This window comes from Plecotus auritus (assembly GCF_963455305.1).
Source record: "Plecotus auritus genome assembly, chromosome: 2".
NCBI lineage: Eukaryota > Metazoa > Chordata > Mammalia > Chiroptera > Vespertilionidae > Plecotus > Plecotus auritus.
The window spans coordinates 125735208-125756985 of record NC_137771.1 but is presented as its reverse complement, the minus strand read 5'-3'; the positions used below and the strand labels follow the sequence as shown (position 1 = coordinate 125756985).

Here is a 21778-nt window from a genome sequence, read left to right as displayed (position 1 = left end):
AGACTAGTGGTTTCTTAGGGCTGGGAAGGGGTAGTAGATAAGGAACATGATACAGGGTTTCTATTTATTTATTTATTTATTTATTTATTTATTTATTTATTTTATATTAAAACATTCTAAAATTAGATTCTAGTGATGGCTGCACAACTCCATGAATTAAACCACCGCTTTGTACCCTAACAGGTTTGGCTCAGTGGATGGAACACTGGCTAGAGGACTGAAGGGTCCCAGGTTCAATTCCGGTCAAGGGCACGTACCTTGGTTGAAGATTTGATCCCTAACCCTGGTTGGGACAGTGCGGGTGGCAACCAATCGGTGGTGTTTCTCTCTTTGTCTCTCCGCCTTCCTTCCATTCTCTGCACATCAATAGAACAATATCCTCTGGAGAGGATTAACAACAACGAAAAAAACTTCTTTGTAAATTTTACGTGGGCGAATTGTATGGTATGTGAATTATATCTCAATAAAGTAATTGGGAGAAAATACTTTAGCAGCAAAATTTAGAGAATGTATATGTTGACCTTTATCTCAATGTTTTCAAAAATATAGATATATATTTTAGTTGATACCTTTAAGCTATTTTCTTAAAATCAAAAGGTCTTTAAAGATGGTCCTACCTGCCAAATTCCTGAGTTTATCTCGGTTTATTGTCAGTGATAGTAAACAGGGCCTTGGCTACGATGTTTGCAACAGCAGGTAGGGTTTGCAACATTACTACTTTCAATCCTCCTCTTAGTTGTTAATTATTAGAGATCCATACATTTGGAGATTAATTTTAGATTAATTCTATCTTGGTACCAGAATAATCATTTTTACCTGTTGCTAAAGCTTAAAGGGAAAGCTGTCCTAAATGTAGAAAGAGTATCAGTTTCTGGACTATATATCATCATATAAGTCAACATTCCTTAGTGCAATGGTCCTGTTATGGCACATCAGCATCATCTGAAGGAGCGTCCTGTCTAAATATACACCCCACACAACAGTGTGATAAAAAGCACAGCACAGCAGTGTTTGTGGGTATTGGGAGAGAGTGACCATGAAAACCACAATTATTGAATATATTCTTGGTTAGAATAAGAGAAGCATATTAAAGTAAATGGTCAATCCTATACCTCCTGACAGGTGAAAGGCAAAATATTAAATCACCAGAAATCATGATGTCCTTTGTGTCAAAATATGCATGTTTGATAACCCTCTCTATCTATCTGTCTGTCTTTCTGCCTGTCTACCTATATACGCACAGACCCCAAAATATAAATTAACCTGGTTCAAATGAACAGTGTTTCCTGTGTTGGGGTAGGGCATGAAAACAAACATCTCAAAAGTACTCCATAAGCACGTTTTCATACACTTAACAATTATTTGAATATCTATTATGTGTCATCGTGTGCTCCAGGCACTGTTAGAACATTGGTAAACATGACAAACAAAGCTAAGTCCCTGCTATAGAAGCTTAGTTTTAGAGTCAGACAGTCAACAAACATCTCTGTCTATACCTGAGTGAAATTCTCCATGGGATGCTCGTGTTTCTGCATGATTTGCTAGCAAAGGCACTCAATACTCTTTCATTCCAAACTACCTTTTCAAAGAGATGTATATAGCAAGCAGTCTTGTGTAACAGAGGTAGTCTCCTTTGAGAGCAGAAGTAACTATATTACTGTCCAATATAGTTAAGATAATGTTTTCCTCCAGGGTAAAGATTAGGCAAGTTCCTTCATTTCCCATTATAAAATATCTGGGTTCCCACACTCATGGATCCTCAGCTGTGAGGCTAACCCACTATGTCTACTTGAGACCCAGTATATTGCCCCCAATGGACCTCAGGGTCAAGGTAAATCGATACAGACATAGAGTCATGCTGCTTGCTGTGGCATGACTAACGAAGTCCATCATCTCTCACCTAGGAATCTCATGTCTCCTGCCTGCACTCATCAAGTTGTGGCAGTCTAACTTCTTAGCTTGCAAGTAGGATAAGATGTCAATCCCTTCACAGCTGGTGATGCACACACAACACACAAAAACACATACACACAAGTACTCTAACACTTCCAGGAAGTGACAAGTGCTATAAAAAATTAAGACAGGTAATAGGGGCATCCCATAGTGTTGTAAGGGGAGCAATTTTAGATAGGATGGCCCATATTTCTGAAGAGAGATGATTTTGGATAGGGACTTATTAAATCAATTAAAGAACATACCCATGCAGAGATCTGGGGAAGTGCATTTCAAGTAGATAAAAGAACAAATACAAAAGTCCCGAGTCAGAAACAGAACATTAAAAAAATGTTCTAAATCTAGGCACTAGGTAGGGAGTGTGAAGAGATGAGTTTAGGTAGGTAGAGAGGGACTTGGACTTGAACTGCCTTGTAAACTGCTGTGAAGGGTTCTTCATGGAAGCCATTAGAAGGTTGAGAGCAAAGAGCTGCCATGATCTTACATGCTTTTACAAGGTCCTTCTGTCTACTGTGTAGAGAATAAACTGGGATGGGGTAAGGTGCAGGGATAGGACAAGCAGGAATTAAACAAATAATCATTTATCAGGCTAACGTAATAGTCCAGGTTTTGTCCAGGATTGTAGTGGTTGAGTTAGTAAGAAACATTTGGTACCTAATTATTTGAAAATGCATCAAAACAATAAGATGAATTAAAATGCACTAAAACAATAAAAGAGCAGATGGATAAATGGATAAATATGTGGTAATCAAGTAAAGTGAAATAATGATAGAATCTAGGTGGGGGTATCTTTTTTTTTCTAAAAATATATGTACAATGTATTTTTATTGATATCAGAGAGGAAGAGAGATGGAGAGAGAGATAGAAACATCAATGATGAGAGAAAATCATTGATTGGCTGCCTCCTGCACACACCACACAGAGGATCAAGCCTGCAACCCAGGCATGATCCCTGACTGGAATCGAACCGTGACACTCAACTTCTAAGCCACGCCAGCTGGGCAAGTGGGGATATCTTAGTGTTCACTGTACAACTCTTTCAACGTAGCTATAGATTTGAAAATCACAAACACACAGATAAAATTGTTGGTACCAGCATATATTTCAAAAGGTTGTGAAAATTAACTAACAGAAATCTCATTTAAAGTGAAGTAGGGAGGGTAGGATGGGCAGCTCTCCCACCCTACCTCCATCATGAGGCACAACAAGGGAAACTTTGTAATAGGCCTTTCTAACTTCTTTCCCTCAATAAAAGATTTCCCCCTTCTTTGTGTTAGCAAACTTTCACATGCCTCACCGTGGTTGCATGTACCAGATTGAAATTTCTTGTTGCTCTCAAATAAACCCATTTTGCTGAAGAAATATCTGGCTGAGTTTGTTTATAGTCAACAGAGTTCACTAACAGTTTGGATATGGACTGTGAGTACCAGCCAAGAATGATTCCTAGTTTGGGATCATGAAAAACTCTGTGAATAGTGATGCCATTTACTGAACTGGAGATGACAAGGAAAAGGAGCAGATTCTATCCCAGGCTTCAGTTTGATATATTCTTATTAGCTACCATGCAAAGATGTCAAGCAGTCAGCTAGATGTGTCCAGCACTGTGCCAGGCACTGGAACTACAATTGTATAAGAGCCAAACTATAAGTTCATGGAATGTACAGTCTTCCACACAGTAACTGGGCAATGTTAAGAAGTATCAGCAATGAGATGAACAATCTTAAGTATTAGATGCAAATGCAGAAAAAAACACTGAGGTCTGAGGCCTAGATTACTCCTCCCTCTAGGGGTAATGCTGTTTTGAGTTACAGATATGTATTTTGGGTGAGATTGCTACACTTTATTTTGAGACTAACACACTTAAATGCTCTATTAGATCTCTATTACAATATGTCACACTGTTGACACATTTTAAAAAATATATGGTAATTTCCCCTAAAAGGCTTTATGTTTTAGTCAATAATTAAAAAGAAGAAAAAAAATCAATATTAATGTATTGATTTAGGTTGATAGGTCCATACATGGAGATACTGTAAAAAACATAACAATATTTTCTTTAAAATTTAATCTATAAAATGATACTCTATAAGTTTCCATTGTCTGCTTGAACTCCGATCTGTAGACTTCTGTCTGTCTAAACTGAAAAAAAAGATAGGATCTATACAAAATAAGTTTCCATAAAGCTATATAGTATTAGAAAAGAAAAATGATAAAGTTGAGGACCCAACTGGATATACCCAAAAGTAAAACATTATCTCCTTTAAATGCAGATATTCTAAATTATTATTCAAGAAACAGCCTCACTTTTTTTTTTTTACTCTTCAAATACTTCTTTAATTCCTTATATCAGGTTCAAAAAAGAAGGAGAAGAGGACGAGTAAGAGAAGAAATAAGTAAAAGGAATTTTTTCTTCTTAATACTCTTCAAAACCAAATTGCACATAGGAAGTAAATTTATCTCCTACAGAATGCAGGAACTACTGAAGCAGATTTTACTGGACACTCATTCCACATACATGAGCTCCCTTCATTATTATATATGCATCCAAATGTATTCAATGTGCTACATATCCATATTTTCATTATCAAAATGCTATTTTATGCAGGCTGCTCAGGGATAAGATGGCCAGAATTGTTCTTTTCATATAACCATGACTTTTTCCCCCTTTAAGATGGTCTTTTTTGATGTTCTAAGAAATCCTTTTGGTTTATGGTCCACATGTTGCCTAGACTCAAAGGTTATTCAAACAAAGCCAATTCAAACCTCATATTACTGCATAGTCCCAAGAACAAATTTCAGGTTACTTATATGCAATTTAAGTTCTGAAATGGACTACATATGGCTACAATAATGAGCCTATTACTAAAAGAAGCACTTTAGCAAAATGTATAAAACTGTATGAGATTATATATCTGCACTGTGCACACATTATCTTTATCTCCCCAAATACCATGTGTGTCATTTCCATTTAAGAATAGTTAAGGCTGCATATGGGCAAAGCCTTCAATCAGGGCAGAATCTTCAAGTGAACACCTCATGCCACCACCTAGCTACCCGCATCATCCTTCAGGGAGATGGGGTTCATTAAAGGAAACCACACTGGGGAAAAAAATAGTTAAGGCTTAGATAAGAAAACTATTCTCATTTTAAAAGTATCCTTTTACAAGTATTAAAGTATCATAAAATTATTGAATTGACAGAATGTATGGGATATAGATGTAATTAAAAGTCTTGTGATGGTTTATATTAGTTCCCTGTAAATGACTGTGAAACCATATCCTTATTTAAAAATAAAGAAAATCTGGAGAACAAAGGCTAAGTTCATTACATAATTTCCTATTAATAGAAAAGAAAAATCTGCATTTGATTAATCTCTATCAAATGAGAAAATCTGCATTGACATCCAAATAGAAAAGTTTGCCTATAGTTATCAACTAACTTAACATTTATTTTCTATGGATTCCTACAGACACACAATACTGAACAATCATAAATATTAGCATGTACCTTCTATGAGAAGGCAAAATGCAAACATTCTTCATATGCCATAAAAATGCACATATAAATAACCCACCAAGCAAATTTCAATGCAAATCTATGTATCATTTGTCACTGAATAAAATTAATTTTTGTGTCTAGCACAAGGATAGTCAGTATATCTTTGAAATGGTACAAGCCTCTCTAAATTTGAAATTCATGGGGAGAATGAGCACACACTTACAAGAAGAATAATAAGTACACAGAAATCCTGGAATCCTGGAAGAGTAAGAGAGCTTAAAGAGCTACCAGGCAACTCCCTCATTATACATGTGAACACTCAGTCCCAGTGTTGAAACAGCCTAGAGGGCAGTGTTGTCTACATCCCAAATTTTCAACAGTCCCCATGGAGAGGCTGTCATCATTCTGGAGTAAACCAAAGGCAATCCAATGTCAACAGTATGATTTACATAGGAACTTACTAAGTGTCCATAGTTTTATTTGCTTTTGACATATTAGATACTAAATACAAAAATTAGTTTAACACAGAAAAAAAATAATGTTACCTTTTCAATTTCTTAACCCTAGGCATTTTTTTTTTTTTTTTTTTTTTTTGCTACATTTGGCTGCATGGTGGTGACCCAGACACAAATCCCCCGCCCTTATCCTATAAAATTATATCAGAACAAAAGTCCTATGTGTGTCCCTAGGGAAGGAGGGAGGTGGGGGTGGGGGAGAAGGAAAGAAGGGAGAGAGGGAAAGAAGTGAGGGAGGCAGGCTAGGAGGGAGGGAGGACAGGAGAGAAATGATGTCTTGCTACTGCTATTCCAGCAAGCTGGTTAATTGCATTTGTTTCATATATCTCCAAACACTCTGGTACATTAATTACATTCTGTAACACCAAGCTCTTCTGATTCCCTCTGTCACTTCCACTGAGCAATTTAATTGTATTCCTCCTAGCTACACACTGATTCAAAACAAAAAATAAAAAACAACAATAACAACAAAACTTGGCAATAATTCTGTAGTCTAATATATAGCTTTTACATGTATTTCTGGTATTGAAAAATGTAAATTCATGTCTTATGAGAACACATTACCCAAAAACTTATATCCAAGTCTTCTCATTCTAATACTCAAACACATTTGGGAAAAAATATGTAAAACTTTTTGTAATGGAGATGTTAATGTATTGTAGAGGGAAATGTATTAAAGAAAATGCATAGTGAATTATTAGATATGACTATAGATATTGCCACACTATAATTCACAGTTATTAATTCCTAAACATCTACTACTTAGAACGGGGAAGAGAGAAGCAATGTGCCCACATGAATGCCTTGCCTTCTATCGCTGGGAGGCAAAGGTACTTATGTAGTCCAGGATTGAAAACAGCCACTTGACAGTAGGTAAATTCATCTGTATTGCCTCATGTTTATAGAAAGGCTTCCTTTCTGAGTCCAATATATTGGGTTCTGTGCATCGCAGCTGCCAAGAACAAAGTTAGCTCCTACAGGCGGGCAAAAAATAGGCAGTGTCCCAAATAATGAATTTGTCCACAATGCATATACTGGAGGAAAGTTTATGTAGCAACAAGCAACTATGATGGCTCAAATATTTGGACCAATACACCTCCAATTTTTTACCAGTACAGTGTTTAAAAAACTAAAGTACTACAATCCCCATTTCCAGGAGGGGGAGGTGGCAAGCTCCAATCTTCTCCTTAGACCAATTCTTTCCATTGATGTAAAAAATTAAAGTCCCTAGAATGTTAATACCAAATGTCCTCTGGATTTCCTTCTTTGAACAAACAATAAAACATATAAATGATTACTTCCACTTGTCATTCAAAACGGCTCCAAAAATAGGATTTTGCAATTCTCTCACAAGAAACTGACATCCAAAGAAAATATACCAGGAAACCAAATCTGAACAAAAGACAGGAGAATCAGAGGCAAAATGCTGGCTGCTTGACACACTGACTCAACCTAGAGAGAGACACAGCCAGCACCTGTTTCCGATCCCTATTGTGTCTGCCACAGGGGACAGAGCTGCCCCCAGCAGGCCCGGAGCTTATGTTTCCCCTTGTTGGAGTCTGGTCCAGTCCCCTTTTGACAGTTTTCCCTCTATGATCTAAATTCTTCATTCTGATTTCACACTAGGAGGACACTGGCCAGCATGAAGGTGATACACACTTTTCCCTGAGAGACCTCGTCCCACATTCCTAACTCAATGAACCTTCGGTGCAACATCCATTACTAATTTTCTTCACTTGAGTGTCTAAGTCAAAGTTCAGATACAAGAACAAACACCAAACAGAGCAGTACCACAGTATTAGACTTTCAATAGATTTCCTTTAATAATTCTCTTCTAACAAAACTAAGATCCCATCATTTATTGTCCAACTCCTCAATTAATTAAAAAACAACAGTAGGCGACTACTAATGTGTTCCACTTGCAGCTGTTTAGAAACAAAAGACTTAAAATATCTGCCCCCCCCCCAAAGACCCCACACCTGGCCAAAAGGGACTTATACATACAATGTCATTTTATTTAGAGCCCACATCCCTCTCAGGAAGAAATGTGTGTATTTTTTGGTGGGGGAGGATAAAAGCATTTTTAACTTACCATCAACGGGAACATATAAAAATCCACAGAGCAGTAGTTGTGTAAACATCAGCCGACTCATTTTGTCATATTAAAAAGGATCCAGATTGTTTTAAGAAACCAATCCCAGAGAGTAAAAGTACAAAAATAAGTATCAAAAGAAGAGGTAGGTCCAAAGTTCAGACTTTCCTAGATGCTAATTAAAGTCAAGGAGAGCAAATCGCAAGGTGAGAAGGGCTTAGTGGAGAGGTCCTGGATGGGGCACATTTAGCTTCATCAAAATTAACAGAGGGTGCACCAAAGGCTGCTGTATTTCCAGTCTGGCTTCCTAAATTCCCACAAATGTAGCCCAGTCGGAGAGATTATTCAAGTGTGTCTAACCCTCACTGTTCAGGCTCCATTGCAATCCAAAACCAAGTTCTTTCTTCAGAAGTCAGGAAGAGGAAGGGAGAGGAAAAAGACCTAATTCCTAGAAAGTGTTCCACAAACTTGCCAGGGCGCTGCCGGAAAACCCTTGGCCTGCCTACTGGTTTTCTTCCCCGGTCTCCTTCTCGGCAGCAGCTCCACGTCCAGAGTTTTTCCACTTAACTTCCGTAATCTGGAGGTGTCAAAGCAACACTTTGCAGGCGGGCCGGCTTGGCGTGCCTCTCCCTTGCAGCCGCGTTGCCTCCCTCCACCTCTCTCGTTTCCAGAGAAGCAAAGGAAATCTAGACGACTCGGCGGAGAAGGTGAACTCCTACGTGGTAGGGCTGCAGGGAGGGAGGGAAGAAGAGAGGGGCAGGGCTGAGGCTGCGGCCACCCCCGCGGTGCCGCCTCTGAGCGACTGTGAACCCCGGCGGCTGCGGGAGAGCGCGGAGCGCGGCCGGGGAGCCTGGGAGCCGGGAGCGGAGCCGGGGAGAAAGGGAGCGCGCGGTCCAGCCGCCCGCCCGGTCCCGCTGCCAGCCCCCCGCTCCAGCCGCCGCCGCTGCCTTCACCGCAGCAGAGCGTCTGCCTCCTCCTACAGCTGCGGGCGGTGGAAAGACTTAGAGGAGGGGAAGCGAGGAGGCGGGAGGAGAGGGAAGGAATGAAAGCTGCTAGGAGTCTGGGCGGGGGGGGGGGCCGGGGGGAGCCCTCCACCTCCACACTTCGCAGCCCTTCGGTGCAGGGGCCGCCAGCCGGCTGGGCTGTGCCGAGGAAGAGGCCAGCACGAGAGCCCAGAGCCCTAGGGGACGGAAATTAACAAATTCGGAGCCGCAGACACCGGTCAACTCCTTCCTCTTCTCTGGGCCGCCTAGTCCCCTGCTTCCCGCCTCAGGAGGGTCGGTGAGCTCCAGCCTCCCGCTCCTCGGCGCGTCCCGTATAATGGGCAGGTAATTTTCTCGGTGAGTGATTTCATGGAAGCCCTTCCTAATTATTCATCCCTCCTTCTGCCAGAGATGCACGCGCGTTCTGGAAAAATTCCATCCTCCAGGACCCAGGGCACTGCCTCATTACCGGTTAAAATCACACAAGTACACTTCACCTTTTAGCAAAATGTGGAAACTACAGGGAGAATATGAAAGGAAACAAAATATAACCACCTTTTGGAGCGGAAAGGTTGTGTGTGGTGCTTCCTATGTCATTAAAAAGGTACAGGAAAAAGGGAGGGATGGTGTACAGAAATCTCTAGCCTCTGCCGGCTTGTTTTAGCCAAGATCTATGGCCCCTCGAGGAACCCCGGGGGGAGGGGGTACAGGAGGAAGGGATGGCATCTCCTCTTCTATTACTCGGTTGCCTTCTGACCCCTGAAAGGTGGGATGCAAGGGAGTTGCACCGAATACGCTTAAGATGGGAGCAGGAATCAGAGAGCCTGGCGGTTGGGGGGAGGGGGGTACCCCAACCCCTTACCCTCCAGAGTAAGGAGGGTACCTCTTTAAAGAATAATCCGAAAACGACGGATGGGGAAAGCTGAAAACCCAGCCGAGCTAATAGAAGCTCAAAAAGACCCTATTCCAGCCCAAAGATGACAAAACCCTGAAAATTAAGGCAACCCTCCCCCCACCCACCCACCCATCCAGTGTATGCCATTCAGGAACCGGGGATGATTAAGGAAAGACACGTTGGATCAAAGGAATGCCAGAGTCTGCGGTGCCGCCGGTGTGGCCAGTGCGGCCGGGCCCACGTGTGATCACAGGCTCCCTGGTAGTTGTTTGATGCCGGTTCTGGTGATTAGAAGACGGGTTATAGGAACTCATGCCATTCCCAGAGCTGAGCTAAATGCTAGAAGGTGAATCTTTAGTTCCCCCTACTGGAAAATATTAGAAAGACTCTCTTTGATGAGGCCTTTTGAGGTTCTTGGAGGAAGAACCTTTTGTTTGGTGGGTACATTTTGGTGTTGCGACTTAATTTTGCTCTCCCTTGCCTATGGTGTACCTGATATTGTGTACTAAAAAAAAAAAAAAAAATGGCCAGCTACCTTGGAGCAATTAGGAGAGTTCTTATGGCACCTCAGCATTCTTGAAAATTATGGTAATGAAATATCCTGCAAAAGAATCAAACAAGCCATTCTTCTTGTGAAGCATTAAGAGTAATTTCAGCACACTTTTGATTATTTAGTTATGGAAAAAAAAAACAGTGCATTAGTGTGCTGAATGAAGTTAAATCACTTGAATTTTCACAGCAATATTCCTGAATGTATTGTTTTGTCACTATGAAAAAACAACAAAAGTTCATATGCTTCATTTTTTCTTCAAAGGACTAAGTTTAAGTTAATACCATGGTCTCAAAAGAAACCCAAATTCATTGGATGAAAATTTTTCTTATCTATCTGTAATACTGGAAAATAACTGATAATTCGTTAAAACGTTCATTTTAAACATTCTGATTAGGTCCAGGGATAACAAAGTCTACCTTATTCCTTTAAACAATGTACCACCACACCCAAGTCTCTATCTGTCAAATTTCCTTAGAAGTGTGCATTAAAAATATTCTGAAAATAGTCTTCCTAATAAAATAATGCAGAAATTAACAAATCATAGACTATAAAATCACTTAGAGACAGAAAGGGTTATGTGTGGGAAGTAGGGCACTAGGTTGGAGGAGAGTGACCTACCAAATGTTGCCCTAGGGCAGAAAAATGCTGTCTCATATACTACAGTTGTTCTTATGTAGAGTAATGACAAGTGACCCCCCAAAAAAGTTTCTTTAAGAGACATCTTTTGGGTTATATTATTTACGTGGTATTTGGGACCAAGCATCATCAGTTTCCTACTTTACCTACTAAAAGTAACAAAGAACACCACTGATTTCAGTCTGGTGCCATCTTTTCCCCATGTATCACCTACATTATGTAACAACTAGAGGCCCGGTGCGCATGGGTAGGGTCCCTAGGCTGGCTGGTGATCAGGGCAGATCTGTGGGGCAACCAGCAGGGCAATCAGGGGGCCCCCACTGGCACCAGCCTTGGCTGACCTGGGGCCTGCAGGCTGGGGGCAGCTCCTGCGTTGAGTGTCTGCCCCCTGGTGTGGTCAGTGTGCATCATAGCGACTGGTTATTCGGTTGGTTGTCCCACCATTGGGTCAATTTGCATATTAGGCTTTTAGTACACAGGATATCTATAGCAAAGATAATTTGGAGTTTACGTTCTCTTCTTTTCTTGAAAATAAGTTTATACATGATGTTTAAAAATAATAGTTTAGCCCTGGGTGGTATTTCTAAGTGGTTAGAGCATCAGACCACACCCTGGAGGTCTCAAGTTCTATTTCCAGTCAAGGGCATGTACCTGGGTTGCAGGTTCCATTCCCAGCCCACCTGGGGCACATACTGAAGGCCTCCAATCCATGTGTCTCTCTCACATGGATGTTTATCTCTTTCTCCCCCTCCCTCCCTCCTTTCCACTCTCTGTAAAAAAAAAAAAAAAAAAAAAAGCAATAGGAAGAGTATCATTGGGTGAGGATTAACAAAACAAACAAATAAACAAAAAATAATTGGTAAGTATCTCATTTGATATGAAATGTCATATCAGTTCAAGGAAAACTGGTGATTTTATTTATTTATTTTAATATATTTTATTGATTTTTTTTTTTTTTAACAGAGAGGAAGGGAGAGGGACAGAGAGCTAGAAACATTGATGAGAGAGAAACATGGATCAGCTGCATTCTGCACACCCCCCACTGGGGATGTGCCCACAATCAAGGCACATGCACTTGACCGAAATCGAACTTGGGACCCTTCAGTTCGCAGGCCGATGCTCTATCCACCCAGCCAAACCGGTTAGGGTAAAACTGTTGATTTTATAAGAATCTCATACCAAGTGATAGTTTAAGATTCTGACCAAACTCTAACCCTAAGTCAGCAACAATAACAGTACTGTACTAGTAAGAGTCAACAGAAATGTAATATGGACATTAAGTCCAAGGGAAACAATTTTTTGGAGATTTCATAAGATCTGTATAGAGAAATATGTATTTTTTAACTAAATTGAACAAACTTTTTGGGGCATTGTTTATGGAAGAAATGAATTTCTCACTCTTAAGTTTTTCTTTTTAAAAGAATCCTTAAAATCTTAACATTCTAGTAGAGATTCAAAATTCAATTTTAGCAGTGCTTTAGCTTAAACATATTTTTTAGGTTTTCATTGAGAAAAAAAGCCAGAAATGGCTTAGAAAAGTGAAGCCCCACCATGGCCTAATCACATGGTTTAAGAAAGAGAAAACTAAATGGGCAGTTGGCTTCAATATTTTTCATACTATAAATTATGTTTTGTTCTTTAAACAAGTCACCAAATAGGGAGGTGTACATGGAAATTTAAGCTTTTGTTTGTAAAACTTGGAATGGTATTATGTGCTCAAAATGTGCATACCAGATAAATGTGTATTTTAATTCATCTGAAGATACTATGTGTAAGAGACTATAATTAACCCTAATTTGGGGAAGGTGGTCAAATGGCCTTCTTTATGATAACACTTCTGAGTTGGCATTCCTGGAGAACCAAAAAATATCATCTGAAGACAATCTTCACAATATTGGATATTTCTTTTCCATACCAGATTCCCCAAGGATGTAGTATAAATCAAGCAACCCAGTCCACCATTTTTGTTCTTTCTAACATGCTCTCTTAACTGAGGTGATATATATATAGGCAAATCAAAGGTTGGTCCATGATAATTTAATATCTACTACCACTTACTATATTTCAGGGGTTGTTTTGGTTTTTAAAAAATTCATTATATCATTTGATTCCTATAAGAGCCTTAGGTGATTGATATTATTCTTATTGTACAGATGAGAAAACTGGAGGTTAGATATCTAACCCAAGTTAATAAAATGTGCAATCTTTCTTTGAATTCAAATCTGACTATATGATCCATGTTCCTAAATGTCAGTCTATCTTCCACATTGTAGAAGTACTGTAACACTTTAATAAATCGCTTTGATTGATCAATTTAAGAGAACTCCTGAAAAAACAAAATATACAGAAATATGTGATCAGTTTTTGTTTTCAAAATTGAAGAATCTTTTAAAGCCCCCAAATCACCACTTATTATCTGTTCAGTTTGAATTTTCCAGTAAGATTGCCTTACTGTACTATATAGAAACACCATAATAGCACCATATTTAGATGAAATGTATGGGTCATTATCTACAAAAGAACACAGGACAATAAAAATAAGTGAAGCGTTAAAAATTCAGATCAGAGGAGGATGACTCATTCCCTCCTAGGTATTTTTTTTTTTTAATTACACTCCACCTTGTTCCAAAAATTATTTGAGTGAGCCAAGATAAACTGCATATTGTTCTTTCAAAATATGTTCTAAATATCTGATTTCAATCAACTCATTTCCAAGTATTTATTTAAAACTTTTCTCTGTGTAGTCAGTATGCCTATAAATGTACCTATCTATGATTAGTACTTTTTTGTACATTACCTGGAGTTATTAAAATATTTTATTTTTAGAGATGTGAGATTAAGTTGACTAAAATGTAGCAATCTTTCACAAAAATAAAGTATTTTCTGCCAAATTCCATCACTTGTGGTCAAAAGATTTTTTTTCCTTAAAATTAGTTTGGAAAATCATTTTCTAACTTGAGAAGTCCAGTGATACTTTCAAAGTTAACACAGCTTTTGAATAAATAACAAAGGATTCTAAGTCATAATATCTAGGCATAATTTTTCAAGTGTGTACACATTAAAACTTGAAATTTTTAAAAACACATAAAGGTAGCTCAGAATTCACTGATGAGATTGTTCTTTTCATCAGTACTCCTCATTCTGAGAAATTCCATTCCCCCCTCCCTCCATCTTGTTAATGGAAGAAACCTCAACCTCTGACATGGTTAAAAAGTAGCTCTTTGGTAGGGAAGATAATCTCTCATCCAGATTGGGAAAGTGTTTTTAAAAATAAGCAAAGTTGTCAACCTCACAAAAACACAGATATTCTACAAGTGCAACTCTCTCCGTATGGCCTTGCACCACAACAGGCTAGGCTTCATATGTGCCACTGGTCTTTTTCTGCTCATTATTTCATCATCTCTATTTAAAGCTTTCATGTTGTTATTTTAGTATATAGCCTAATTTCAATGATGTTAAATAATATACTTTTTGATATTTTTACAACACATTTCATAAACCCAAGAAAATCTTTTTGATTCTTTTCCAAACTATTTCAAGTCCATCTGCTCCAATCTGGGCTTTGTATAATTGAATTTTAGCAACACATAACTATAATCCTAATAGGAAGATTTATTATTTAAAATCCAAAACAGAACTTTTGTTCTTAAAAATGGGAATTGTCAAGTTTCAGGGAAAGGCTCATCATTATCAATAGATCTCAGATTTTGAAGTTTATCTGCTCACTGACTCATTTTAGATATATTTAAAAATGGATTCTTCAAATTAAAAAGAAGTTGCTTATGCCTCCTTACAGTAATAGTATGAAATTAATCCAAGGGCACATGTAATCCAATTGAACTGCCTATGGTTCTATTATACAGAAGAACTAATGTGTTTGGGCACAGATTCTTATTCTTTTTCAATATCCAAATGATCTTATTTCTGCCTGATAAAATTACTTTTGACTGCCTGTGGAGTACTTGAAGTTCTTTGTACAACAAATACTAATTTTTTAGTTGTTACATACCAGCAGGGCATCTAAGTAATATGATTTTTTTAAAATGAGAAATGTAAATACACATTTTCTACCTTAAGTGATAAAATTAAATATATGAAAGAAATCATTATAGTCCAAGTTAATAGACAAACTGCAAATGAAGGGATAATATAACATATAAAATACTTCATAACAAAATATTTCCATTTGGGTGATATCTGTCTATTTAGCAGTTTCTACTGATTAATATTTTACTCAACAAAAAGGAAAATAGGAATAAAGTCATCTTTGTTCTCTGGGTAATTTTGGCCTTTTCATTAAATACTAGTAGTAATGTAAAAAATAAAGAGACCAAATGGTTAAGACTCAAAAATGATAGTGCAGTTTTTGACAATATGATACAAATTGTTCAGACTCCCTATTGCATTCATTGGCTTGTTTTTATGTTTAATATACTTTCTTTATTTTAATAACTAGTTCCGTATATTCAGTAGGAATATGAAATGTAAGTAAATTTACATAGTATCTAATATACGATATATTGAGCATCTAAATTAAATTATGGTTTTTAGCAATGAGAAAAAAGTTTCACCAAATCTCTATCTTTTAATTTCTCTTTTTCCTAAGACTACTCATCAGCCGTTTGGCAAACATGATTGTTTGAAGTACTGATTACTATAAACGTGCTCAATTAAAATTATGTAGCATGATGAGCATTGAGGGTTTTGTTTTGTGTTTGTTGTTTTTTTTTTTGGGCGTGTGTGTGTGTGTGTGTGTGTTATTTAATCTTGTCTCTACAGCTGGCTTAAATCCAGGTAATTACCTATTATTCTGTTTCTCCCTTCTCCTCACCAAACACACACATTAAAAAGACATAACTCAAAGCTATAGGAGACCTATTTTTCAGCCTTAATTTTAAATCATGTTTAAATTATATATAAAAAAAGATGAAAACTTTTTTTTTAAAAGATTTCTAGGAACTATCTGACATTCTTAAGTAAACCGATCACTTGGCATCAGGAAATTTTTGGTCTTCTCCAATCTAACTGGGAAGTAGCATTTCCACTTCTTTATCTTTGCCCAAATTTTAATTGGTTTCCAACTCTTGGGTCATTGCAGTGTACTAGTGAGTCTCCACCATGATGACAGTGACAAGCTATGTGTTAACCTAGAATCTTTTTTTTTTTCTTCCACAAAGAGTTTGGCAAAACTTCCTAGCCTCCCTTGTATTATTAGAATAGACTATGTTGGAATCGGGTCAATGAACTGTAGGCACTTAGGGTGGTCTCTAAGATGCCTCCCATGTCATTCTGTCATTCATTAGAATGCCAAGTCGTGTAGAAAGCACCAAACCCCTAGATGGAATAAATGAGTACCAGAATGAGGGTGTAGAGCAGATTATCTCACTCTCTCTCAAATGCTTTAGAATGTGAGTTGAACAACAAATAACTTGTAATGTGTTAAATTATAGAAGTCTTAGTATTCTTTGTTTTAGTACTTAGCCTATCCTGACAAATATAATCAGTTACTTTGAATATTGCCTAAGGTTTGAATGGAAATGTTATTTCTTCACAGGACATTAAATCATGATTAATATTATAATAATACCTAACTTTTAAAAACAATCATTATGTGGAAAGCATTGCAATAAAACTTTTACATAATGGTCTATTTAATTATCAGAAGCATATGAGGGAGGTATTACTTTTAGCCCTATAATTCAGGGTAGTCTATAAAAACTCAAATTGATGACAAAACTTTGAAAGTATCATAATTGAAGCTGAGATTCATATCCTGTGTCAGCAAAGCTTATACTATCACACAGGATAAGCTAGGTTATTCTACTGCAGCATTTCTCAAAGTTTTTTTATTTTTATTTTTACTCCCTTAGGAACATTTTTAGACTTTTTGTCCTAATCACCTCCCCATATAATTTTAATACCACAGATATTAAAATTTCTTTTTGCCCCCAATATCCAATTGAGGATGCTTATTCTACAAATACAAACAAGTCCAAAATATCGAGCAAAAATGGTTGTTCTTATTATACTGGGAGTCTCCTGGGCACTCTGCTCTATATCATCAACTATCATTGATGATGCACTCATTTTCTGAACAAATGAAAAAGTGGAATATGGCTGCAACATCCTTTGGCTGGAAACAAATTATACTATTTCTTATATTTAATTACCAAAGCAAGACACGAGCCCACCCCAATACCCCTTCATGGATGGGAGAAAGCTGGAAATATTGTTAACCAGCCATATTTACTGTCCCACATGTTCACTTCCTGGAAAATTCTTTTCTTTTGGAAGGAATTACTCAAATGTATCATGGCAATATGGGTTATTTTAGGCTGAATAGAAAATCTGATTATTATATGTTCCTATACTGGGTGAGTAGTTTCCCTCAAAATCATGTTTACCAAGAACCTCAGAATGTGAACTGATTTGGAATTAGGGTTTTTGCAAATGTAATTAAGTTAAAGTGAGTTCATACTGGATTAGGTTGGGCCCTAATCTAATGACTAGTGTCCTTGTAAGAAGAATGAAGTGTGAACACAGACACTGAAGCCAAAGGGAAAAGACAGCTATGTGAAGACAATAGTAGAGATTGGAGTCCTGCTGCAAAATCCAAAGAATACCTGGGGCCACCAGACCCTGAAAGAGTTCTTCCGGAGAGCTTTTAGGAGGAGCACAGCCCTGTCAACACCTTGACATTCTAGCCTCTAGCATGGTGAGGGAATACATTCCTGCTGTTTTAAGCCACTAAATTTGTGGTAGTTTGTCATGGCAGCCCTAGAAAATTAATATAGTCATCACCTGTTTTAAATAAAAATGGGAAAAGCACTAATAACTATTTTTATTTATTAAAAGCCAAGTAAATGAATAATAAACTAGTAAAAGCCTTGGAAAAAAATGTAATACACATTTTAAATCCATTTAAATATAAAGTTTATCATACATGTGCACACACACAAATAGACACAAGCATATCTAAATACAAAGAAAACAAAAAAAATAAGAGGAAAATTTAAATTTAAAAAGTTTACTTTAAAAGATCTAGTATTTCAAAATTTCTAAATGGAATTAATCATTAAGATCATCTATTATAATCTAACTAGAGGCCCAGTGCACGAAATTCATGTATGGGTGGGGTCCCTTCACCTGGTCAGCGATCGGGGCCTATCAGGGCCATCTCGCCCAGTCCCCGATCAGGGCCGTTTGGGGCCGGTGGCCAGGGAGGGAGTGCAGGAGAGCTTCAGGGCATGTCAGGCCCCATCTCGCCCAGTCCTGATTGGCCAGACCCCAGCAGCAAGCTAACCTACTGGTCAGAGCATCTGCCCCATGGTGGTCAGTGCACGTCATAGCGACCGGTCGGTCTACTGCGCGTTCGAACACTTAGCATATTAGGCTTTTATATATATAGATTGTAACTCATGGCACGGAATGCTAGGCACACACTTTCACTCCAGCCCCTGGTCTTGGAGACCTCATGTCCTTCCAGGCTCTGCTCACCCTGTTCAGCTGCCACATGAAGTAAATTGCATTGTGTGCATGGAAACCCTTTGCAGGCTCCATGGGTGTATATTTATTTTTCTGCAGTTCTAATGGGAACATTACCCCAACATAAAGAGAGACACCCTCATTATCAGGTAACACTATCATGGTGAGACCCCTGCTCAGCCTACTACAGCAGTTTTAAATAGGCCATGGGTCACCCTAGATTGTTTGGCTCAGTGGATAGAGCCACAGCTGTGGAGGAAGGGTCTTGGGTTTGATTCCGGTCAAGGGCATATTCCTGGGTTGTGGGCTCAATCCCCAGAAGGAGGCATATGGGAGGCAGCAGATGGATTCTCTCTCATCATTGATGTTTCTATCTCTCTCTCCCTGCCTTCCTCTCTGAAATTAATAAAAATATAACAAAAATAAAAAGGCCATTTTTTGTTGCTCTCCATCCATCCAGTCCCCTCACATGCTCTTTTGTCTTTGCCTCCTCCCCCCCCCACCCCCCCGCCTACACACACTCCGCTGGGGTCTGTAAAATGGGGTCAGGATTTCTACTTCACCAAGGGCAATGCTTCCACACGGCCCTCCTTCCCCACACATCTCTGTCCCCATTCCTGTGGGGTCTCTCCCTCCCTCCCCTCCATCTAACTTAGTGGGCCCTGCTCGGCTCCCTCCTCCTACAACTTCCTGTCTGCAGCCTCCCCCTTTCTCCTTCAGGCGTGGAGCTCCCCAAAGGCTGTGTGGGGCGGGGCTGTGTGGAGCGAGTCGGGACTGTGCTGTGGTGCAGAGCTGTGCTGGCCCAGGCAGGGCCTCAGGACAGAGCTGTGATGATGATGATGGGTCATGGGGAGGAGGAGAGAGGGATGTAGAGCCTGTCCCATGGGAGAGGCACTGGACTCCTCAGCTGCCCCCACACAGCAGCTTTTCTCTGACTCAGCCCCGCCCCCCTCTCTGCTGCATCTCTGGGAGCCTGAGGCCACCCCTTGGCCTCGGGTAGGCGCATCTGGCCCTGGTGCTACCCACTCTCCTGGAGTAGTTAGTGACATTTAACAAATAAAAAGAAGCAGCTCTGAATATTATAAATTGTGCACTGAGAACGCCACAGGCTGTGTAGGGCTGCACAGTCCATGGCTCTTGGATCACATGTAGCAGCCTCCCATGCCACCTGGTCCCTCCTGGCTCCTGCCCCTGCCTGCATCCACCCGGGGCTCGGGCCAAACCCTGGGAGCTTCCTGACAGTTCTCAGTTCACACCTCACTTTCCAGTCCAGTCCACCAGTGCCTGTAGCAAGCTAACCTATCAGTTGGAACATCTGCCTTCTGGTCAGTGTGCATCATCGTGACTGGTCAAGCAGTTAACTTCCAGCAGAACTCCTGGTTGAGGGGACAACTTGCACATTAGGCTTTTATTATATAGGATTGTATAGCTCAAAGATAAGAGGTCACTTAAAATTAATAATAGACACCTTACCTTATCATAAATTAGTCTTTTAAAATTTATATTAATTTCACCTAGACAATTTTAGAATTTAGATATTGCCTTTTGTTACTTGTTATTGCTATTGCCAGTGGTTTCTTATTAAAATTTAATTATATACATACTAGAGGCCTGGTGCACAAAATTCATGCACGGAGGGGGCGTTCCCTCAGCCCAGCCTGCACCCTCTCCAATTGGGGACCCCTTGGGGGACATCCCTTTTGCAATCTGGGACCACTGGCTCCTAACTGCTCACCTGCCTGCCTGCCTGATTGCCCCTAACTGCCTCTGCCTGCCAGTCTGATCACCCCTAACTGCCCTCCCCTGCTGGCCTGGTTGCCCCCAACTGCCCTCCCCTGCCGGCCTGATCTCGCCCCCAATGGCCTTCCCCTGCTGACCTGATCTCACCCCCAACTGCCCTCCCCTGCAGGCCTGATCTTGCCCCAAACTGCTGGCCAATTTGGTTTTGATTGGTTGGTTTCAATGCCAGTCAGCGTCAAAAACTCTACCTGCTAAGCAGCCATTGGCTCCCCACAGCACCCAGATTTGGTTCTGATTGGTTAGTTTCTATGCCAGTCAGCGTCAGAAGCTCTGCCTCCTAGGCAGCCATTGGTTCTTCACAGCACCCAGATTTGGTTCTGATTGGTCAGTTCCTATGCCAGTCAGTGTCTTGGGGCCTATCAACGGGGCCTGATCAGAAAGGCGGGACTGATCAGCAGCCCCAGTGGAGGCCTGGAGAGAAATGGAGGCTCGGCTGCTGGCCATACTGGGAGAGAAAGAGAGAGGTAAGTGCTGATTAAAAGCTGCCACAGAGGCAATGGATCAGTCCCTGCTTCTCTCTTCAGACCTCTCTCTGGCCCTGATTCGCAGCCCCCTCAGCAGTCAGTGCCGGGCCTGCAGGGGAAGCAGCAGGCGCTGGGTTTCTGTGCTGACTGTAGGACTGACTTCTGGTTGGTCGAACCTTGGTGATTACTTGTTGTTACAACCCAGGGTTTTCATACATTAGGATTAGCACATTTAAAATTCTTTACATAATTAGAATAAAAAATATATAAAAGTAACTCTATACCATGAAAATACTAGAGACCTGGCTTGTGTCTCAGTTGGTTGGAGCATGGTCCTAAACACCAAAAGGTGGTTTGTTTGATTCCAGGTCAGGGCATATATCCAGGTTTTGGGTTTGATACCCATCAAAGGCATGTGTGGGAGGCAACCAATGTTTCTCTCTCACATTGATGTTTCTCTCTCCCCCTTCCTCTCTCTAAAATCAATTTTTTTTAAATAAAAATATTAGAAGAAATACTAAATAATACTATGCTATATTAAATATTAATAAATATTAAATAAATATTCACTTCTGGGTTTTTTGATGTTTTTTACAGAATGCCTCTTGAAAAATGTAGTAAGGGTTATCACAGAACCAGATTTACACAATTGCTGATGGTAGTAAATAGAAGTCTTAAGTTGTTTTCTCTGTTGATTTACTTAATGTAGCCTTAGAGATCAAGAAGGCTTAACACTCATCTTTTACAACAGCTTTCCTATTTTAAAAATAAAAATAGAATTAGCCAAATCTCAATTTCTATGCTATTAATAAGCCCATTTTCCAAATAAGATTTTTCATCCAATTAAAAATCTAAAAAACAAAATACACTCTAAACTTAGACGTTCCCCAAATTACTGAACATT

The 21778-nt window shown here is 39.5% G+C and overlaps 1 protein-coding gene across 15 annotated transcripts in view; it reads right to left on the bottom strand.

Annotated features, from left to right (window-relative positions):
* ROBO2 (roundabout guidance receptor 2) overlaps window positions 1–21778 on the bottom strand; it is a gene marked incomplete at its 3' end in the record, with an annotated part of 1552622 nt that overhangs the window by 694395 nt on the left and 836449 nt on the right. For 5 of the 15 annotated variants that reach the window (XM_080654548.1, XM_080654551.1, XM_080654553.1 and 2 more), the window contains exon 1: window positions 8059–8796. The exons of 8 other annotated variants lie outside the window; for them this stretch is intronic. In XM_080654548.1, the coding sequence (XP_080510674.1) occupies window positions 8059–8119 (61 nt within the window). In that variant the 5' untranslated portion in view covers window positions 8120–8796. Of the gene's footprint in view, window positions 1–8058; window positions 9037–21778 lie in introns of those variants that run through there. 2 more of the 15 variants (XM_080654555.1, XM_080654554.1) reach the window with 2 other exon arrangements.